Source organism: Haliotis rubra, unplaced genomic scaffold, assembly GCF_003918875.1.
Source record: "Haliotis rubra isolate DU_JTF1 unplaced genomic scaffold, ASM391887v1 Scf855, whole genome shotgun sequence".
NCBI classification, from domain to species: Eukaryota; Metazoa; Mollusca; class Gastropoda; order Lepetellida; family Haliotidae; genus Haliotis; species Haliotis rubra.
The window spans coordinates 333,147-355,623 of NW_025767585.1; the positions used below are offsets into that span (position 1 = coordinate 333,147).

Here is a 22,477-nt window from a genome sequence, read left to right on the forward strand (position 1 = left end):
AAGCTCCTCTGACTTGACGATTTAGATATTTCTGGGATGTTTTAGGACTACACGAATGATCAAGCGCATGCCTCGCATTGCATAAGACATAAGTATATCAGAACTAGCCCTGTTTTAGAAGCTATAGACATCTGTTGCATAACATATCATAACAAATGCTGTTCTATACTTCAATTGTAAATATGCTGCCGTGCAATGGTGTGATGTTTTACTGTTGAAGGTTTCACACTCAGTTGCCTTGCCTACACATTTCTCAGTTAACTATTATTGCATCAGTTTGAAAGTGGACGCGTAAAAATGCATCCGTTCTTAGTGCTTGTGTGCTTTGTTATTCAGACGACTGGCAACAAGCCAAAAACAAAGAAAAGTTTCAACCATTTCCATGTCAAGTTGACTTGTTCTTGCTTGATAATGACTGTGATGAAGATGATAGCCAATCAGATCGCTGTTCTTATTTCAAACTTCATTTCAAATATACTAACGGAAAAACGTAACTCTGCATAACATAAAATTGCATAAAATAACAGTTATTTGAAAAATGATAAAAATAACCCCAAATAAACATGTAGCAGCTTACAAATTATTGCTAGAGCACTTGGCATATAATGTCACATATCGCGCGTGGCACTACACTTTGTGCATAATGAACTTAATCACTTTTTACATGCTTTTTGACACCTAAAGTTCACACACCTAAAATTTAAAAATAGGAGAACAGGTGATTCTACAAGCCTGTGAATGTTGGGGTCCATCGAAACACGATCTCATCTCTATGGAGACGTTTTCAACATAATGGGAACATGAGCGATTTGCGTCTGACTGGCCGTCCACGTGTGACGTCACGTCAGCAAGACAAGCACATTCGGCTGACCCATCTAAGGAATCCATTCCAGACTGCCAGTTTGACTGCTCGGACCATTCCTGGCTTACGTCCAGTCAGTTTTCAGGACTGTACGGACCCGACTGAGAGCACAACATCCAGTCCCGACGACCTGCAATATATCCAATTTTGCTCCAACGTCACCGACAGGCACGTCTTGCCTGGTGCAGACAGCATCTACGGTACAGGAGACAAGATTGGGATGGTGTTTTGTTCACTGACGAGTAGAGATTTCATCTGGATAGCTCTGATGGCAGGGCAAGGTTGTACAGACGGCGAGGTGAACGGAATGTTGACGAGTGCGTTGTTCGGCGTAGATAGAGGTGAAAGCGTTATGGTATGGGTGAGAATCACATCTCATGGTCGGAAGTTCTGACTGTCAATGACAATCTAAGAGGTCTGCAATATAGGGATGAGATCATTGGGCCTCCTCATGTGCCACAACTCATGTTATTATCATTTTGCATTAAGAAATGGCATAACCTCTAATAATGCACAGTTACTTTCTTCCAGTAGTATGACTACCAGAGAAGACCACGTGGTCGATTAGATTAGATTAGATTTTTATCCACGACAGCCAAATAACGACAGGTAACCACAGTAAAGATATTTATTGGTGACCTAACAATACTTTTGCGACTTGTAACTTTGAACCCTTTCGAAAACACGCATTTGCCTTAGCTCAGTGTTTGGAATAATTCGAGTGCACATTCGACAGCGATGGCTATAACATCGACCAAGACTTTTTGCATTTCCGAAACTTGCAAAGTCCGGAGCAGTGGCCAGATTGTTTAACGTCTGTGCATGTAGTGATTGCAAACTACGAAACAGGTACCAACAAATCCAAAACGTTGCTGACTGACTCCTTCAGGCATCCAAGCTCAACCACCTAAGTACAGGATCAATTGATCCAAAACCTGGCTCGACGAAACCGAGGTCAACCAGCCAATCAAAATGCTGCACACTTTCGCCAGGCTACTGGAGTATGAGTTACGAGTTTGATAGATTGTGTCGGTACTGCGAACTCTTGATTCAAACATGTCTACATTGACATTTCCTATGTCTTTCAAGATCGTGGATTTGTATTTGTAAACTGCGAGTACCCCTTTAATATTTTAAGAGAACATACATTGGTTTTGATATTGCCCGCAGTAACTAAAGGATCGACTTTAATGTCAGAAGTTTCCATGTGGTGGGATAGCCTTGTGGTTAAAGGGTTTGCCCGTCACATAGAGGACCCGGGTTCGATTCCCCACATGGGTACAATGTGTGAAGCCCGTATTGTTGGAAGATTGCTAAAAGCGGCGTTAAACCACATTCACCCACTACTACTAATCCCGTGGTATTACTGGAATCTTGCTAAAAGGGGCCTAATTTTAATTATACCTTCTCACTCACTCACTCACCAACACCACCAGACCCAACATTAGCGCTGATACTTTCCTCATTCTGTCATATTACGCTGCAAACAGAACTTTTCTCTCAGTATGCATATTCTCGCTACATCTCATTTATTTTGCACTCGTGAAGATCCGGGTAAGAATTGACCTTCAGCTACCCATGCTTGTCGTACGAGAACGGTTGATGAAGGCTCGCTGACTTGGTTGACACATTTCTTCGTATCTCAGTGGTGTAGATCGATGCTCATGACATCAGTCACTGGACAGACAGGTCCAGACTAGATTACTTCCAAATATTACTTAAATATACATTGTACCTGGATTATTGCTGAGTGCAGTGTTAAACAGCAAGCAAAACAGTCAAGAATGTATAACATCTTACTCTAGGACGCACTTTGGAGGAAATTAGAAAGTGATTTCACTTGTTGAGGAGTCAATTATTTTTCTGCAGCTAGTCCAAGAATTGCAAACAGTTATTTGAAAAAAGAGCCAGAGCTTGTAGTAACATGGGGATATATCACACAAAAAATTTACACTATCATTTTCCCATATTGTAAAAGATCCGTGCTCCAACTGGTCTCATTGTCTTTACTCCCAGCGCCCTGTCGGTGAACTGGTCATTTTGGGAAAGTCGCTTACCTAAAGTGATGTCACACGAACGTCAATATTATTCTACATATTTGGGAACATTGAGGTGAGGTTTATGAATGAAAATGCACACTATCAATCACTGACATCCAGTCATGCATGCATCTTTTGTACTTTTTGCACACTTGTTCACGTGTTTAATTTCATCTTTTGGGACGAGACAGGAGACCAGTCTAAATCAATTGACACCAATTAATCTATGGGGGTATCTCTGGCCCGTTGAGCTGAGAGTGAGTGAGTTTAGTTTTACGCCGCACTCAGCAATATTCCAGCTATATGGCTGCGATCTGTAAATAATCGAGTCTGGACCAGACAATCCAGTGATCAACTGCATGAGCATCGATCTGCGCAATTGGGAACCGATGACATGGGTCGACCAAGCCAGCGAGCCTGACCACCCGATCCCGTTAGTCCGTTTAGCTTAGAAAACAAAGGCTCCTCAATACATGGCATAAAATGTCAACGCTTATCTTGGGAGTTTTACTTTTAATGTGAGAAAAATGAGCGCATATATTCAAACGCTAATATTAACTAATTGTAAAATTCCGTTTTGTTTCACACAACAAAAATATGATCCTTTAGTGTACACTTCCTTTCTATTGACTGCTGTGTATTAAATGTTGTGTAAATTTAGTGCATTGATTATTGTATTGTGTAAATTCTATTATAAGTTAAGGAGTATTTTGTGTAAATATCAAGCCTTATAAATACTATAAAATAGGTTATTCTTTGTAACACATACTCTGTCAAATAGATATTGCAAAAGTGGGCATGATGACACACTACCAAAGCATGGTATTAGGTATTAGGTGTAATCTCTTTTTTGCCTGCACTTTAATTGGCTATAAGTGGATTAGGATTAACAGTCCAGTGCTTGCACAATTATAGTGCGTTCAAGGAAGTGGAGCTCACTGACCACCAAGTTCACTCACTGATCATGACCTCACCTCACTTCATAATGATTATTGAACTAACTCATTGAAAGTACCCGTATTTAGGTCCACGCGAAATTTATGGGCTAAAATACGGGATTTTATTTTCATGGGCTTAAATTTGGATTTAATTCTTGGGTGTTTAGAGTGTCGTCCCTTTCCAAACGCGGATACTTTGACTCTGAATAGTGTCACTGCCATAGATATCAATCAGTCAGTCCTGTCAGATTAGTTTGAAGGTAAAATGTTCATGAATTCAGACTTGATCTGGTCGCTATATGGCTGGAATAATGCCGATGTGACGTAAAGCCCAACTAAACTCAACTCAAACTATTAGTTTGAAGTTCATGTTTTGCATTGAATATACTTTTATAACTTTATCATTCACGTTCACATGTACTCACTCCAGTAAACATTTTCATAACTTTAAATTTTGAATTTACAGACCTGTTTCCGGATTAGAGACTTTTAAAAAATCCTGATTCTTTTCCTTTTTATCAAAATATTGTGCATTTTCGAATTTAAGCCATGGGCTTAAATATGGTTAAAATATTTCATCACAAGAACAGTGATTTTCCCAGGGCTTAAATACGGGAATTCCCAGTAATCAAATATGACATGAGGAAAGAGGGTTATAAAACAGCAATTTAGTTTACAACAAGCCATTCTACAATGGCAGAGGCACATGCTCAATTTGTTCCCAATTCCCTGGGTGGCCAGAGTTTAGTATCCAATGGTTATATGTTTAGAGTGAAATCAAGAAGAAATGAAACTGTCCTCTGGGGATGCTGTAAAAAATGTTGTCCTGCAACCATGAACACTGCCAACAATCTTGTTAGCACCCTACAGTCAGACATCAACCTTCCTGACAACTATAAGCAGACAACAACCGGAGACCAGCTTCCTTCTGCACTCTGAAGACAACAAGTTGATAATCTGGTGGGATTGTGAATGTGTTTATGTCACGTGAAATAAATGATAAATAACATTTAATGTATATCCATGCATTTGCTGAAAGTATTTGCAATAAAATCTAAACTCTCACCTAATTTGTCAAATAATTCATATTCGTGTATTTGTTGATGTTATGTGCAATATTGTGTATTTGTTGATGTTATATATGCAATATTGTGTATTTGTTGATGTTATATATGCAATATTAGTAAAATTAAAAATGTCACCATATTTGTCAAATGGTTCATATTTGTGTATTTATTGTAGTTGCAATTGACAAAATGTGATGAACTTAACCGTTTCTCCATATTTGCTGGTATACTTGCATTTCTAATACAGATTATAGCCTTAATCCCCACTGTTCTAAGGATTAGTATGGCCCACATGCATGCCCTTTTCAAAAGTCTGGATCACCCCCTCAGTCTACATACTACAGTATGACAATAATAAACAACAGCCCAAGGCAGAGTATATCTCCACTAATTATAATGTTCACAGGTCTTTGTTGGAGTAAAGGCCCTTTCAGTCATAACATGGTTAAGCTGATTGTTTATTTTGGCATATCTAGGATTTCAAGCATCAACTGGCATTGCGAAGTAATATTCGTAACTTAAATTCTACAAACATGAAGACATAAGCATGGGAAAAGAATAACATGTTTTAATGGTGGCATGAATGAATATTCTGCATCAGTCAGCACATTGTATCATCTCTCTTTACACAGCAACTGGGTTTCTGTACAGTCAGTATCTACATGTCCTGCCAGCCACACTGCAAGGTGGTACTGGATTATGTGATCCACAACAGGCTGGAGGCTAGTCAGGGTGTCCTTTATAGAAGTCATGAGCCTGGGAATGGTAAATAGTTGTAACAAAGATATGCATCAATTAGTGAAAAGTTACATATCATTTACATATTAAGGATTTTTCATTAATTCTTGAGCATCATTATTTGAACACTACCCACTAAAATTGCCCTAGAAATATAATCTGGGAAAGAGTCCTGTATCCCAGTACCCAAGTAGGGTACCTGCTCTGAACATAACTTTACGTGTTAAGTTGGTTATGTTATGATCAATTTTGAAGTTTGAATAAGTATTCTTGTTACGTACTAACAAGTTTAACCTATAACATGTACATTACAGAAAGAATTTTAAAAAATGACCCAAAAGAAAACATTACAAAAGTTTCATATTATTTGTTTTCTGTTTTAAATAGACGAAGTTTGAGAAAGCTAGGAGTCTGGGTACATTTTACCCTGCACATGTCTTGTTTATCAAGTCAGAATATTGGTTACCCATCCCAGCATTGTTTCACACAGAATACCTGTAACTGTTTCAACTGATAGTTTAGTTGTTAGATTTGGACAAACAAGAATGAGTGTGTTATCAACATGTAACAGGACAAAGAATGAGTTGGTGAGTTGTTAATACAAATACATGCAATGCTGATAGTTTCAATGACACAATCAGGTCTCCTACCCCTGTATTAGTCATGTGCACAATTAGTCAACAGTTACCAGTTCCACCAACCAGTTCCACCATCCAGGGGAGATGTTATTAGGTGTGAAAAAAATATGGTTTAGACTAGAGCACTATTTCACTCAGCTAAGCATGCCATATGAAGTGGAAATAGAAGTTCAGTACACAGAGAGGAACAAAAATTATTTAAGAGTGTAACTATTTCATACATGCTAATCATGTCCATACACTGACAAAGGTCAATGTTGTTGACAAAGGTACCTGCATGCCCTGCATACATGGCTAAGTGGAAACCATGACAATGCCCTGTTCTAGATAGTTATACCAAGCAACTTTGTGCAAGATGGAAAGACAAAAACTCTCTGTGACAAGCATGTGAAAAATAATTCATCCCACAATTTTATTCAGCATGCTTTACATTCCTATTTCTGCTTCATCAGCCTGCAGTTAAAACAGTCACAGTAGTGTTAAGATGCAAAATAGTGGCAATACAGTGGAATCTGTACAATACAAATCTCGGTGAAATTATGACCAAATATCCTAAATACATTGTTTTCAAGTAAAATCTGTCTGATCTGGACTGAAACAGAGGACCACTTGAAGTTTAGACATGTCCAGTTCTCTTCAATAACAACGTGATCACAACAAAGATTGACAGTGAAAATGTCTGTGGGCATAGCAGTATCATAGCTAATATTACCAAGTGCAAAATAAGTTGATCTAAAAGTTGCATGGGTCAAAAGGTTTATTCAGAAATACAGTTACATAACTATCAAACAGTTTAAACAGTTACAACTGAACAGAATCGAAAGTAAATGTGACCAACGAGATTAAGTTTGTTATAATCATTGTGTTGACTTTTCTCACAAACATTCTTTAGACAGATTCCACTGAAGTTATCTCAACCTACCAATACTAAGCTGAAAACTCTTCTCTCTTATTACTGTGACAAATATGATATAAATAGTACTAACGGCAGACACCATATTATGCTCAGCCATCATTGTAATCCAGGGAATGAGAAAAAAACAGTGAACAGACAACACAGTGAAGTGTTCATCATAGCTCTCCAGAGTCAATGATATGTGAAGAAAACAGTGGGTGACGAAATACACTGTTACTACATTCTAAACACTGGATAAACACAGGAGGCCAAAGTCTAAACAGAGCCAGGGTATATTCCTGGTCAGTCACTTCATGTTGTTCTGGAGGACATTACGTTATCAAAGTGAGTATATGAAAGTTGTTATAGCCTGGCCTTAACAAGTGGTATTTTTGAACAATATACATGTATTAGGGCCTGCAGCTGGTAATCTACTTCCATGCCAAGTCAGACATTTCTAATGACCAGCCAGTGTAGAAGGCCAGGGACGTAAGAGGCAGACTGACAAGGAATACAACTAGTCTGAGAGAGAGGAGGGTGATCTGTGGCAGGGACATGGTTAGACCACCTTTGGCGTACACCTACACAGGCAGCAGTATACTCAACCCACCAGCAAACTTACCCAAGCTCTGCTACAACCTGAAATAACCAACACTGGTGTGTCACTCCATGCACACATACAACACTGTAAACACATACATCGCCTCACATCCAGTGCCTGCTCTCACTGACCACACAGACCACATCGGTTTAACACTGTACCAATTAATGCTGACATGGCTACACAAACATCTTCAATTTTCAGCATCAAACAGAGTTCTTTTTGAAATCTAGCATCTGTGGATGTGAATGCCTGTCTACAGCCTGGGCTCACATTTCATGATTCAGCACTTCCTGTCAGAGAGAGTTAACAGTTACCACCAGTCACCCATACTGGAAGTCTGGTGTGTGCGCTTTTATCTACACAGTCTCTTCAAATAAACAACTTTCAGAACATTTCATGGAAACAGTACATTACTGAGGATTATTTACAGTGGTAGTTCAAACTTGACATGTATGTCAGCTTCTCTTGCAAGGGTCACAATTGTTGATAGCTTTACAACCTGAAAACAAGGAAAAGATGTTTGGTAAAATCCTCTACCATATTTCTTTGCATAATGAGACATAGAAATGTCAAAACAAATTAATCAGTAATAAAATATGCCTGGAAAAAAGGCAATACTTAAACAAATAAAGACTCTGCGGTTCACGGGAACATTTCTTGATTATCATATCAGATGAAAAAGGTCTTACAAAGGTAATGGGCAATGATAAAACAACCTAACAGAAATACTTACTCAACAGACATTCACAGAATGTCCAATAACAATGATGCATGAAGAACTGGCTCAATCATATTAAAATTAGATCTTATTTCCTGCTGCCACAAAACAAACATCTGAGGACATCCCATTATGGGCCAGAACAACCCGTGCCTGACCAATAAGAACATCACTTTCCAGACTGAGCCTTGAACAGGCTTACACGGTTATTGCAGTTATGTGCTGCGCAGCTCATTTCATGAAATCCTTGTCTGTATCTCCTATTTCAATGGGAGAAATATTTCAAATGGAAGAGACTTTCCATGACCTGTGGGAAATACTGCTTGGAATGGGCTGTAGTTCATATCTGTGTGTACCAGCACTAAGATCTGATTTCAATGAGATTGAAAACTGGCTAAGCAAAGGACCCAAATTACATGTTCAACTTGACTACCATGGCACGATGGGCAAAGCATCATGTCACAGTAAAACAGAAAATATTAGAGTTAGTAATACACTACGATTACTACGTGTCAATCTTCATAATAATACTGACAGGAATAATGTAATGTTCTAGGAGATTGGTGGGATTCCAAAATGTAATTTTCTGAATAAAATTGATATTTTATACTTATCCTGACTCATGCTTAATTGCTTGTCTCCTTCCTCTTGCGAACTTAGTGGAACACTTGTATCACCTATTGAAGCTCCCTTCAATAAAAAGAGACGTAAAATCACCACTCACCAAGAGTTATCTGTCTGGCCGTTTTGGCGGGAAAGCGGCGCCACCGTACTCCCATGCTTCACTCTCTCCGAATTATGAGCCCGACACTTGAATTTACAGGGAAATCCAAAGTGTCTAGCGGGGAGGTTGGGAGGGCTTACCTCATGAGTCAGGATAAGTATAAAATATCAATTTTATTCAGAAAATTACATATTTTTCCTTATCCTGACTCATGCTTGGGAGTGCGGTGGGCGAACTGGCTAAAGCGCCAGGCTAGTGATCCAGCGGTGCCGGGATCGAGCCCACCTGTGACCGGGTGTAAAACCCTTGGAGTCAACTTTGTGTGCAGACTCTTTCAGTGTTGTCACAACCCCTAGTGTACAGTACACAACCCTGTGCACTTAAAAGAACCCACGAATCCGTTGGTATATGACCAGATGGTGGCCACATGAATACGTGCAAACACCCAGTTGAGGGTACAGCAACGTGCAGTAAACATGGACAAAGTACTGTGACTATGTGTCCCAGTCCACCCAGCTGTAAAATGGGTACCTCGTAAGGATGGGAATGCCACACTAACTCGGTGCGCCTAGTGGCTGCAAGAGTTGTATGCTCCCCAGGGAGTTGAGATTGACAATACGATGTGCCGTTGAGATTGACATCCAGTGAACGAGGGAAAAACAAAGCGCCTTTGAGCAGCTGAGCTGGATATCGGCGCTATACAAATGTTAGTATGTATGTATGTAGTTAATTCCCGATGGATTTGGTGGTGGGTCAAGCCACTTCTGGATTCCATGTAGTGATTTACGTCTTACATACCCCCCTATGGGAACTTCCTGGTTGCACTTCTTTTACTGTTAGGCTCTGCTGCTGCTGTAACCCTTCACTTCCAGCTTTCTCTGATGGGGGGACCACAATAGTTAACTTTTGGTCCTTTCTTCTGTTAACATTTTATGTGGATTTTTGTGACTCCATTTCTTGATGCAAGCACCAAGTGGAGAAGCGACCCTTTTCTGTAAGAGTATCCTTACTAGTACTGGGTCATATCACTTATGCTAGTCGTTAGATGTGCATTGAGACTTAAGCAGAACTCTGCTGAGTGTAGGCTTTGTAAGTCATGTGATAAAAGGGCGAGACTCCGTCTCAGAGCCTTTGTGGGACTGTCAATTGTTGTGCTACAACAAGTGGGCCGAAATGGTGAATGCCAGAGCCGTCCTCAGTGGCGATGTCCCTCAGGTAGTGGTTGGCAAACACCATGTCCCATTTCCAGAAGCAGCCCTCCATTATCGTCCTGATAGAGCGATTCCCATGTAGAGCGAGCGTTGACGCCAGAGCTCTAACTTCATGTGGGTTGGAGGCTCTTGGAGGATCAAGTCCTGCTGCTTTGGAGGCCCGTAGTATGACAGTTCTGATCCAGCTTGATATCTTAGTGCGGAAGACCTCCGTCTGTGTCGCTGTCGATATCGAGACGAAAAGACACTTGAATTTCCGTCACCTGGACCTGGATCTTTGTAGGTAGACTTTCAATGCTCTCACTGGGCACAAGGATAGGACCTGCGTATCCTGTGGTCCAAGGACTGATGATAGTGTTGGGACATGGAACTGTCTGTCTGGATGACCTGGCAGTTGATTCTTTGCTATGAAGTCCCATCTCAGTCCCATATGCACGATGTTTTGATTTGCATCAAATCGTGTTCTCTTGAAGTCCAGAGCATGTAATTCCGACATCCTTGCTGCTGTTGCTAAGGTTATCAGGAACAGCGTCTTCTGCATCAAGAACTCGAATGATGTTCTCTGTAATGGTTCGTAGATGTCACTAGTGAGATGTCGTAGAACTACGTTGAGGTCCCACGCCGGAGCTTTAAATCTCTGTTGTTGGTCCTTCAATTAAAAGGGCGTAGTAAGGCCAGTAACTCTGGTACTTTCGTCAGTTGCACTCGTCCTCATGGCGATAACTGAGCTCAATGCCGCTAGGTATGTTGAGAGTGTTGACCCTTTTAACCGCTTCGGTTGTCTAAGAGACAAAGGTAGTCCGCCACTTGAGGATGTGTCGCTTACATGGCTGTGAAGCCGGTCCTCGAAGCGTATGTTCAAGCGTCGCCACTTGTCGTCGTACAAGTTGCGTGTAGACTTGCGTAAAGCTAGTGTGACTGCTTTTGCTGCCCTGGCGGAATATCCTCTCTTGTTCAAGCATGCCTTGATACAGTCCACACGTGTAGCCGGAACACCTCTGGTAAGAGGTGCTCCCATCTCTTGTATGATCTGCTTGAAGATCTCTGGATGTAGCATCCAGTCTGTTGAGAATGGCTGCGTTGGACAGGATAGTGCATCTGCTATCACATTCTTGGCTCCTGGAATGTGGCATGCTCTGATGTGGACATTCAGGTTGACTGTTATGCTGGCCAGTTGAAAGCAGAGGTCCAGAAGGTTCGCCGACCTTGTTGATCCTTCTGTGGATGTAGAACGCCACTGTGGAGGTGACTGTATGTACCGTCAGATGAGCATTCTTAAAAATGCTGGTCCAGTAGAGTATGGCGTTTATCACTGCTTTCATTTCCAGCATGTGGAAGTGCAGATCTTCTCTGCTATGGTCCATATCCCAGCTGACACATCGGTGTCGAGGTGTGCTCCCCAATCTTGGAGAGATGCGTCCACATAGAGATGCGTCTTGTACTCCGGCTCTGCTAAATAGGTGCGTCTGCGACCCTCCGATCTCTGAGTCCACCATATTAGATATGGATTTTAATCTGTCCGGGAGTCCGAAGGGGTCCGGATCGTCCAGTTGTACATTCACGAAGACCTGTAGTGAGTGTAGTGGTTGACTCCCTCTGCGTGTCATGTCTTGCACTGACGTGAGAAGAACCAACAGACTCTGCCCTTCGTAGTAATAGCGGAGAGTAGTGCTTGAGATACAAGGACTTGTATCTATAACGATCTTGAAACCCTTGCCGTGTCCGTAAGAGAATGAAGCAATGTCCAGCTCCGTGACTGCCATCTTGTGAAGTCTATATATCTGGCTGCCGTCACCCAAAGCCTGTCCAGCGTATGTTGCTGCAAACCCTGATGAATCGTCTGCAATGATGACCGTGAAGGCAGCCAAATCCACGTGGGTGCCTAACTGGACTGTAATTGAGGCCTTCCTCTCTCGCTGACAGGTTGTTGTCACTTGTAACCCACTTCTTGACCCATCGTGTGAACCTCTGCGCGTAGGCGTTGTCTCGTGGTCCAATCAAAATAAAGCATTTTGATTCCTTTGGCTGGCTGTGGCGTCACCGTTGTAGCAGGAAAAAGATCCTTGTAGAATCTAGTGCGCCGTTGATATCTGATCACATCTCGGTCTTGTCTGTATCGTAGGGTTGAAGTTGGTTAAGTGACCACGTGTATCGGGTTGAATGGTTAAGCGCCGAAATATTTCGCCGCGTAATACCGATGTAGGTAGGCTGTTTTCCTGGCTGCTGTGACTGTTACTTCAGTCCTGAAGATAATGTCGTCGCCCTTTATACAGATGATCAGCTGAAATCGTCACGTTGTCAGTGCTGCTCCTGTAGACTGCATACAGTCATCTCAATGAAGCGTCGTAATTGTAGAATTAATGCTGAACTTTGTTGGAAATTCTACTCAGGGAATCGTTGACGAGTATGTAGTTACGTAGCCTTAGCAAGGCTGCTGTTGAACCACGCCAGTGAGAATATCTGCAGATTTGTACGGAAGTGAAGATCTCTATATGGCTATCAGTCTTCTAAAGTAGATATATCAATCTATGTGAATCCCGTCCTGGATTCAGTCTGAAGAGCCGTGCCGGTGATGAATTCGGACAAGAGTACCCCTCTTGAACTTTATTACATGCCCTTCAGTCTGTGTGCCGACGAAGATCTTTCCCTTCTAGGGTGACGCTAGGTTCATTCGCCCTCGTGTCCTGGTTGAATAACCTTGAAGATCTGCGTAGCAATCACGATGTGGTCGGCGTGGTGTGTCTATATGGCGCCTTGCATGTCAGTAATCGGCTCGTAGTCCGGGATTGCCTTCCTGGCAATATGTTCCGAAATGGTGATTCCCGTGATGATCTGAGAGGCGTCGTTGATGCCCTTGATGTAAGTAGTCGGCCTGAAGATCCTTTATTAGGCTCATCATCTGTTGACGGTCTCTGAAGATAGCGCCGTCCTGCGCGCAGGTTGTAGACGACATGTAGCGTTCTGTTGAGAAGCTAAGTACTGCGCCGTCTCTATGTTGTAGCGAATGCCTTCGCCGAAGGCGTTGACTCTAGCGTTCAGTTGTAGATGGCCTGTCGCGAATGGCGCGAATCGCAGGCTCGGTGGCGACATGTAGCGTTCTGTTGAGAAGCTAAGTTCTGCGGCGTCTCGTTGTAGATCTGCGTTGTAGATGGCATGTAGTCAGCGAATACTCGCGACGCCTCTTGTAGATGGCTTCGGTGGCTTCTCGCGGCATGTGGCGACATGCGTTCTGTTGAGAATCTAAGCACTGCGGCTTCTCTGCGTTGTAGATGGCCTGCGCGAATGCCTTCGCGCAGGCGTGTTGACCGCATGTAGCGTTCTGCTGAGAATCTAAGTACTGCGCCGTCTCTATGTTGTAGATGGCCTGCGCGAATGCCTTCGCGAAGGCTTGTTGATGGCATGTAGCGTTCAGTTGAGAGACTAAGTACTGCGATGTCTCTGCTTCGCTGGGGATCTGCGTGGAGACCTGCGTGAAGACCTGCGTGAAGCCCTTTGTGGAGACCTGCGCGGAGACCTGCGAGAAGACCTGTGTGTAGATCGGCGTGGAGAGGAGCCGTCTGTAAGGCGACCTGCGCGGAGACCTGCGTGTAGATCGGCGTGGAGAGGAGCCCGGTGAACTGCGTCTGTAAGACGACCTGCGGGTACACCTGCGCGGAGGTGAGCATCTCTTGGTTCGTGAATGCCTCGGTGAATCCCTCATCGATCTATGCGATGTTGAGGATGTCTTTGAGGCTGTGTCCGAAGTCCTTCGCGAGTGCCTTCGCGAATGCTGATCATCTGATTCGGCATCTGGGGATAGGCGTGTCGTCCTTCGCGAGTGCCTCCGCGAATGCTAATCATCTGATTTGGCATCTGGGGATAGGCGTGTCGTCCTTCGCGCAGGCTGGTTGACATCCTGAAGTGTAGATCTGTTCCCGGTCATCACGTAGCTGGAGGGCCTCTCTGAAGCATCGTCTGCTTTGGAACCTTCGCGAAAGGTCCTGTTGATCATGCGATGCTCTTCTCAGTGTGAAGCGCCTCTCCATCATCTCCAGGGTCTGCTGTGAGAACTGCTACAAGAAGTCCCCCTGCGGTGAGAGATGAGCTGCCCTCTCTGCGTTGGTAGCGATATGGCCCAGGGATCGCTCATCTGCCTTCAGTGTAGATATGGACTGGCGGATCGACAACTGCCGCCGTTACCGATACCTGAGGCCCGCTTCTACTGGTGATGTATCTCGGGGATGATGAGCGGCGGCTCATCATAGAGTCCTCTTTCCGTCATCGGGACAATCTCGGCTGAGAAAGTCCTTGTAGTCTGCGCAGACGTCCCCGTAGAGTTGGTCGTGCCCTCTCTGCGTTGATAGCGATATGACGCCCTCGGACTGCGTGCTGTATCTCTGGGATGATCAGCAGCGGCTCATCATGAAGTCATCTCACTGCCATCGGGACGATGTCTGCCGAAAGGTCCCTGTAGTCTGCGCAGGAGTCCCCGTAGAGCTGCTAGGCGTCGTAGGGGTGTGAGGCTTCATTCTGCGAAGAGGATGGCTTTTCTTCTACGTCTGCGTTGAGGGGTTGTCTGATGTAGAAGCCAACGTCTTGAAGTAATGGCGGACAACATCCCACGCCCATCCTCTGAGGACACCTCCGGCAGGTCACTTGATGGTAGTAAGTCATCTGACAGCAGTAGACAGCTCGTGAGGGACTCAGCCAGTTTATCCATGACTTGTAAAGTCACCTGGATTGTCGGTAGTACGTCTAAGTACAGAGAAAAATTATTTATTAAATTGAATTTCTGTTAAATGCTGATAAAGATTACAGCTATAGCTGGAAGTACATGTTGTTGTGCAGCTAGGGCACAGTCAATGCGGGTTTGCAGCAGCGAACCTAAACCTACAACGAAAATAGGTTTTCATGAAATGTAAACAACTGAACAAACACGGACAAATCGTGCATAAACAGTGCAAAATACGAATAATTTTTTAACCCATAATGTTGTAAGAAACTTCCTAAACCTCTATTAAAGTAAAATAGAGGGTAATAACTAATCAATAAAAGGATATAGTGCCGTATAGGAGACACAGGAGCTCCCCCAACCGCCCACTAGGGCGAAGAAGGAGAGAGTGAAGCATGGGAGTACGGTGGCGCCACTTTCTGCCAAAACGGCCAGACAGATAACTCTTGGTGAGTGGTGATTTTACGTCTCTTTTTATTGAAGGGAGCTTCAATAGGAGATACAAGTGTTCCACTAAGTTCGCAAGAGGAAGGAGACAAGCAATTAAGCATGAGTCAGGATAAGGAAAAATCTATAGTTTCTTGTCGAAATGCAGTGAAATTGAAAATTTTAACTATAAATTGTATATTTATATACTTATCCTATCTCACGACTTGCACCTCTCTCTCTTCATTCGACCATGAGTGGAAACGAATTAAAACTTTGCTCCAAGGCCTACCTTGCCCCTCTCCCGTGCTGTGCGTGCCTTCTGTCAGTCGTGCTCACTAGTCCATGACAGCACGAGGCATGCGCAGTCCTCACCCACGTGATCACTTCACATACTCATTCTCGATCTTGGAGCCATAAAAGGACAAAACCGGAACGGTGGTAATCTATGTAGTGGGAGGTAGGGAGGGACTTTATCGCTGTGAGATAGGATAAGTATATAAATATCATAGATTACCGAAATTCAAGCGATAACAGCTAAGTGTTATGCCCAAACAACCGTGGGAAGCAACTACAAGGTAGGCCAATAACTACCAAGTTACTACGTGCGAGGGTTAGTTCGAACCCATTGACTTACTAAGCACAATTGCTCCCAGGGACCGGGATTCCCGAGCAATGTGGTGTTCAGTCACTACCTTCACAAAGTGAAAGGACGTAGCTTAACGAGTGTAATCAGTCGCATCGCCACGATTTCCAAGGTACCCCGTAATAAAAGTCTAACGACTAGTATCGGGCCAGCCCCTGCTTCAAACAACCCCCACAGACACCGGCCCCGAGGAGGGTGAAAGAGAAATTGAATCGGTAAAACTCACAATTTTAACGCTCAGTACCACAACATCATCTTATGACTTCCATTACTTACCACAATAAGATCACATAGATGTGTATAGGCACTTAGGAGCATGAACGCCACGGTGTAACACTCGGGAAGGACTCACTTCACTGACTTAATTACTCCGTGGAGCAGAGGACAGTAAGTGAGGTGGCGACTCTCTGTAGTCTCAAACAAATGAGAGGAGAAATCTAAATCCCGAAGACGTAAATCAGAAAAAGTATTTCAGATTTATTCAGACTGTACACAAGCAGAAACGATCGCGACTTGGGATCAACTGCACAGTGGGATCCATATAGCATCGGAGCACAAGGAAGTTCATTATCTGCGATGTTGTGCCGCTGATAACTGCTGGGCAAGGACCGAATGGTCCAAACTGATGAAGGCCTTGAATATCCGGCCACCCGACACATCTCTGAGGTAATGAGGCGAAAATACTGTGTCAGATCGCCAAAACCACCCTCCATTATGGCAGTTAAGGAGCAGTTGCTATGCAACGCCATAGTAGAAGCCAATGCCCTGGTTTCATGAGGGTTGACTGCCGAGGTGGTGGCAAACCGCAAAAGTGTAGGCTCGTGAGTATTGTAGCTCGTAGCCAATATGAGAGTGTTGTCGCGAGACTTCCGCCTTGGAAGCAGTAGACAAGGGTATAAACAGTCTCTTACGCGAGACAGCGGCTCTTGCGATGCTTTAAGGTAACGCCACTGAAGTGTAACACCGGGGAATGACTCACTTTACTGGACGTAATAAATCCGTGGAGCAGAGGACAGTAAGTGAGGTGGCGACCCTCCAGCGTCTTAAAAGCGAGACCTGCAATGGTCAGTTCGAACCCATTGACTTACTAAATACAAGTGCTCCAGGGACCGGGATTCCCGAGCAATGTGGTGTTCAGTCACTACCTTCATGAAAGTGAAAGGACGCAGCTTAGCGAGTGTAAACAGTCGCATTACCACGATTTCCAGGTCTGACGACCAGTATCGGGCCAGCCCCTGCTTCGACACAACCCCCACAGACACCGTCCCGTGGAGAGTGAAAGGGTAATTGAATCGGAAACTCACAAGTCCCAGAAGAATCGAAGACACAAATCAGAAACAAAATTCAGAATTTTATTCAGATTGTACACAAAGCAGAAACGATCGCAACTGGTGATCATCTGCGCTGAAGCTGATGGTTGTCCCAAGTGCCGAACAGGCGATAATGACAATGCTGAATGCCAATTCGTTGTGATGAAGGGCCCTTTCTCCTGATGACCACTGCTAGGCCACTTGATGGAGAAAGTGAGCTTCCAGCTTGCAAGATGTGCCAACGAATAGGTGTTGAGTCGGTATGAAGGGCACCCTAGAGACTCCAACACAAACATTCCACTTGTTGAGCCACCAACGAAAGACTGAATGTAGTTGCGCGGAAGACGAATCAACTCCCTGGGGTTGTCGTCCCGATGTGTGGGCACAGAACCATCTGAAGAGGGCAAGCTGCAGCTGGCCCCTGTCAGTCAGCACTTGTGCCGACGCCAACCACCCTAGTAACTTCTGCCACTGGCTTAAAAGGTGTGGGTTGGACCAACACTAGTGGTGCGTTGCACTGAATCTTGTCCCACCTCTTCTAGGGCACAAACATCATGACCTGGCGTGTTGAATATTGTCCCAATAAGAAGAAACAGCGGTCGGTGTTACCCCTGATTGCTCAATTTAGCAGCCATCCTAATTGCGTGAGCAACTTGATGATGAACTGTCTGTGGAAAGGAAGGACGACTGGATCCTGCTGGGCTTGAACACAGTCGCCGATATTGTTGTCAATTGTCACGCTTCGACAATGCAGGTAGCTGGTTAACAGAATGGCTATCTGAGTAAAACCCGCGGGGCTGCGCATATGCCTATACAGCAGGATCCTCCATTGGTATCAAGGGCGCCCATAAAGTAAATCGAAGATACTTCCAATAGTCTGGATGTATCCGGATGTGAAGGTAAGGCGTCTCACAGGTCGAGGGACTGACTGACTGACTGAGTTTAGTTTTACACCGCCTTTAGCAATAATCCAGCAAAATCACGGGGCGGGGCACCAGAAATGGGCTGAACACATTGTGCCCATGTGGGGATCGAACCGGGGTCTTGGGCGACGAAGTCAACGCTTTAACCACTAGGCTACCCCACGGCCATCGCGAGGTCGAGGGAAATGAGAGGTCTAACCACTCTTGCCTCTGACAAAAAGATATCTCCTGATGTAAGAACGTTCAATAAGTCGAACAACTACGCCAGTTCTGGACGGAGTGCTCAATGTAGTATGTTCGGCGATGGAGATTGTCAGTCAATCTACAGGAACGTTCACATTATAAACAAATTGTAGAAATTCAGTAGGATCGGTGACCTCAGGAACGTTTCTTTGGCCGAACAAATAATTGTGCGCCAGGTGGAGTGATATAGGTAGTAGATCGCTGCCTGGTGACAATCCTTGCATAATGCAGTGACCTCTGAACTCGGTGCTTGACTAGGCAAACCGTTCACGGGTGTTTCTGTCCGTCACCCTCAATAAGCAGTCTCTCGACTGGCTGTCAAAATCCCGACACAGTCACTCTTATCGGGGAATGGCAGCGTTCGTTGTTACTTGCATTTATAGGCTGGACTTGGTATCCGATTCGTGGGACCAAGAGAATTCTGCAAAGGGCACTTCATAGTCACTCTAATCATCAAAATTCGATGTAAACAAACAGTAGTCCACCATTTGCAAACGCTTACACGACGGTGACAAAAATACGGACAACCTGGTCTTTGGTTAACCGGGCGAAGTGCGCAACCCATAAATTCGGGCTGAGCTATGCTGGCTATTTGACAAAACAGTGCCGGGTACCATGCTAAGAACTTCATCCATTTGTGATCTGTCCAGAAACTTGCTTAACATGTAAAACAAAGGAGCTGAAGATGACGAGCCGTCTGCAACAATTGCACCAAAGGATACACAAACACGCTGTTACGGTAGTCTGTAGTAACAAGACTCATCGAGGCGTCAGAGAGTATTCCTGGCTCGCATAGCGTATCTAGTTATGCCATATCGGTGGTTGCAGAACTGATATCTACACCGGAGGGTAGAATCGTTGAACCGAATCATTCATCAAAAGTGAAGATCGGATGGTAGATTAAATCTGAATGAGATGAGCTCCGTCACGGAGGACTCTTGAGAACTGGGGATCGCCAGGCCGCTCAAGTGCCGAAGCGTGATATCTCTAGATGACTGCGCTACACATGTAAATAAAATCGGCATGGTGAAGCACATAGCTACTACCTCTGTACATTGATCTTGAACGGCCAGGTGAACTGGTTCCACGATAGGGAGCTTTCGACCTGGTGAAACGATACTGAGCCGGCTGGTAAATCAGTTCAGGGTGGTGAGCGGAAAGTTGGCGTGATCTGAATCAGTCGATGTGATCTGAATCGTGACTGATCTGGATCGGTTCGGTAATCCGAACCGGTTAAATGATCTCAGCTGATGGAGAGATCTAGAACGCTCAGATGAACCAGTGAGGCGAGGTGAAATGTTCCGGCCGAGGTGAATCGTTTCGTTGCTGTGAATTGAATCGATGATGTGAACTGTTTCTCGCGATAAGAAACAGTCTTAATATTATGGCAAACTGAGTCAATGTCATTATTCACATACGGTGGTTAAACGGTTCGATCTGGTGAATCCATTAGGTATGGCTTAACCGATTCGGTGTGGCGAATCGGTTCGGTCTGGTGAATCCATTTGGTATGGCGAACCGATTCGGCGTGGTGAACCCGGTTTGGCAATTTGATGGTACGGTCTGGTGAAACCATTCGGTATGGCGAGCCGATTGGGTGTGGTGAATCCCCGGTATGGCGAACCGATTGGGTGTGGTGAATCCATTCGGTATGGCTAAACGGGTCGGTCTGGTGAATCCATTCGGTATATGGCGATTTGGCCGAAGTAGATCGGATGTGAGTCAACTGGCAACACAGAGCGCTTTTGATAAGGCGGAACCACGAAGACATCTAATGATGCGCCCATAAAATTATCACCGTTCGACATGGGAAACTTGCGCGGACGACGAGCAGTTAATACCGGTCGTTAAAGCGGGGTTTGTCGGGTGATCAACTGTTGAAGTGTAACGAGCTCTGTCTGCCAGCCATCGGGAGCAAGTATGTCTACATGCTCTAAAAACGCCCTTAATAAGGGAGCACATTCCGACAGCGTTTGCTCCAGGAACATGACGATTGGGGATCCGAGGAAGTAAATATTGTTACAGTGTGCGCAAAATTACGCTACTGAGTCTGGACTGACAAGACGGGATATCCTGATTCACCTAAAGTGAATGAGACCGACTTCGAGAATCACTCTGACGAAAACACACCTTACGGCTAGGTGAACCGGATCGAAATGGCCAACCACCTCGACCAGGCGAGACTGAACGACTACGGGAATCAAAACGCTGATGGTGTGTCGAACTGAAACCTATGTTGAGGTGAACTGAGTCGGGAATGTGAACCCGTTCGTCCTGGTGAACCCCTTCGAGTACGTGAATCAGTTCGGTCAGGTGAACCCATTTGATTACGTGAATCAGTTCGGTCAGGTGAACCCATTCGAAGATGTATTGGTGAGCCGGCTCGGCCGTGTGAGCCGGTTCGGCTGTGTGAGCCGGCTCGGCCGTGTGAGCCGGTTCGGTTGTGTGAATCAAAACGCTGTGGTGAGTCGAACGGAAACACCTGTTGAGGTGAATTGAGTCGGGAATGTGAAGCGGTTCGTCCTGGTGAACCTATTTGAGTACGTGAAACAGTACGGCCAGAGGAACCCATTCGACTACGTGAATCAGTTCGATCAACTGAACTCATTCGAGGATGTTCTGGTGAGCCGCCGGCCGTGTGAGCGGCTCGGCGATGATGAGTCGGTTCGGCAGGGTGAGCCGGTTCGGGTAAGGTGAGCGGTTCGGCTATGTGAGTCGGCTCGGCTGTGTGAGCCGGCTCGGCGATGTGAGTTGGTTCGGTAAGGTGAGCCGGTTCGGCTATGTGAGTCGGCTCGGCTGTGTGAGCCGGCTCGGCGATGTGAGTCGGTTCGGCAGGCTCGGCGGGGTGAGCCGGCTCGGGAAAGTGAACGAGACCTAGAACAACTCTTGCCAGCCGTGGAAGAACGATTGAACCTTCGCACCAGATGGTGATTCAACTTCGTGTGGGTGAATTGTTCCGGTTAGATGAAACCGTGGAATTAGGAGAAGCGGGCACGATCATACCGCGCCGATCCCCCGCTCTGACGATGAATGCTTAGAAGTTCTCAAAGTCTGTGATCGTTCGAAGAAACAGACCCCACGAGATAATGTAGATCGCAGGTCTGGCGTAGAAGAAATATCGGTCATTACCACCCTGGTGCGGCTCCTGAGAACGTAAACTGGGTGAGGAACCTCCCCTAAAAGCTGTCTCACGTTCTCAGATAAATAGGAATCTGACGAAGCGTCCATAAAATCTTCGTCGAGGCAGGACGGCCGATTGAGAACGGTGAGCAGTGAGGGTGGGGTGATCTAAGCATTGTTTCTTAGCGGAGATGGACCAGACCCGCAGAAATAGTCCTAGCCCTATCTGCCAAACGCCTGGCACAAGCACGCTTGTAAGATTAAACGCCTCATTAGACAGACCTGAACACTTAGGACAGCGTGTGTCCCAGTCCACAAACACCCACACAATCAACATACACGATGTGTGAGGGTCCCATGCTGAAAATACTTTATTACAACGGACGTAAAACTTCCGTTTACTGGCCTTAACAGGCTTAACCATTTTGAGCAATTCTCAGACGAAAATTTTTCACGTCCACTCAGTGGAGCGACAAGAAAGAGAATGAGTATGTGAAGTGATCACGTGGGTGAGGACTGCGCATGCCTCGTGCTGTCATGGACTAGTGAGCACGACTGACAGAAGGCACGCACAGCACGGGAGAGGGGCAAGGTAGGCCTTGGAGCAAAGTTTTAATTCGTTTCCACTCATGGTCGAATGAAGAGAGAGAGGTGCAAGTCGTGA

The 22,477-nt window shown here is 44.9% G+C and overlaps 1 protein-coding gene across 1 annotated transcript in view; it reads right to left on the reverse strand.

Moving 5' to 3' along the window:
- Positions 1-5,459: 5,459 nt before the first annotated feature.
- The window catches only part of LOC124262777 (succinate--CoA ligase [ADP-forming] subunit beta, mitochondrial-like), a 67,135-nt gene continuing 50,117 nt past the window's right edge, over positions 5,460-22,477 (reverse strand). Inside the window, exons 11-13 of the mRNA XM_046697318.1 lie at positions 8,210-8,280; positions 7,800-7,816; positions 5,460-5,662 (exon numbers count right to left, since the gene is read on the reverse strand). Coding sequence (XP_046553274.1) covers positions 7,810-7,816; positions 8,210-8,280 — 78 coding nt within the window. The 3' untranslated portion in view covers positions 5,460-5,662; positions 7,800-7,809. The remainder of the gene's footprint in view (positions 5,663-7,799; positions 7,817-8,209; positions 8,281-22,477) is intronic.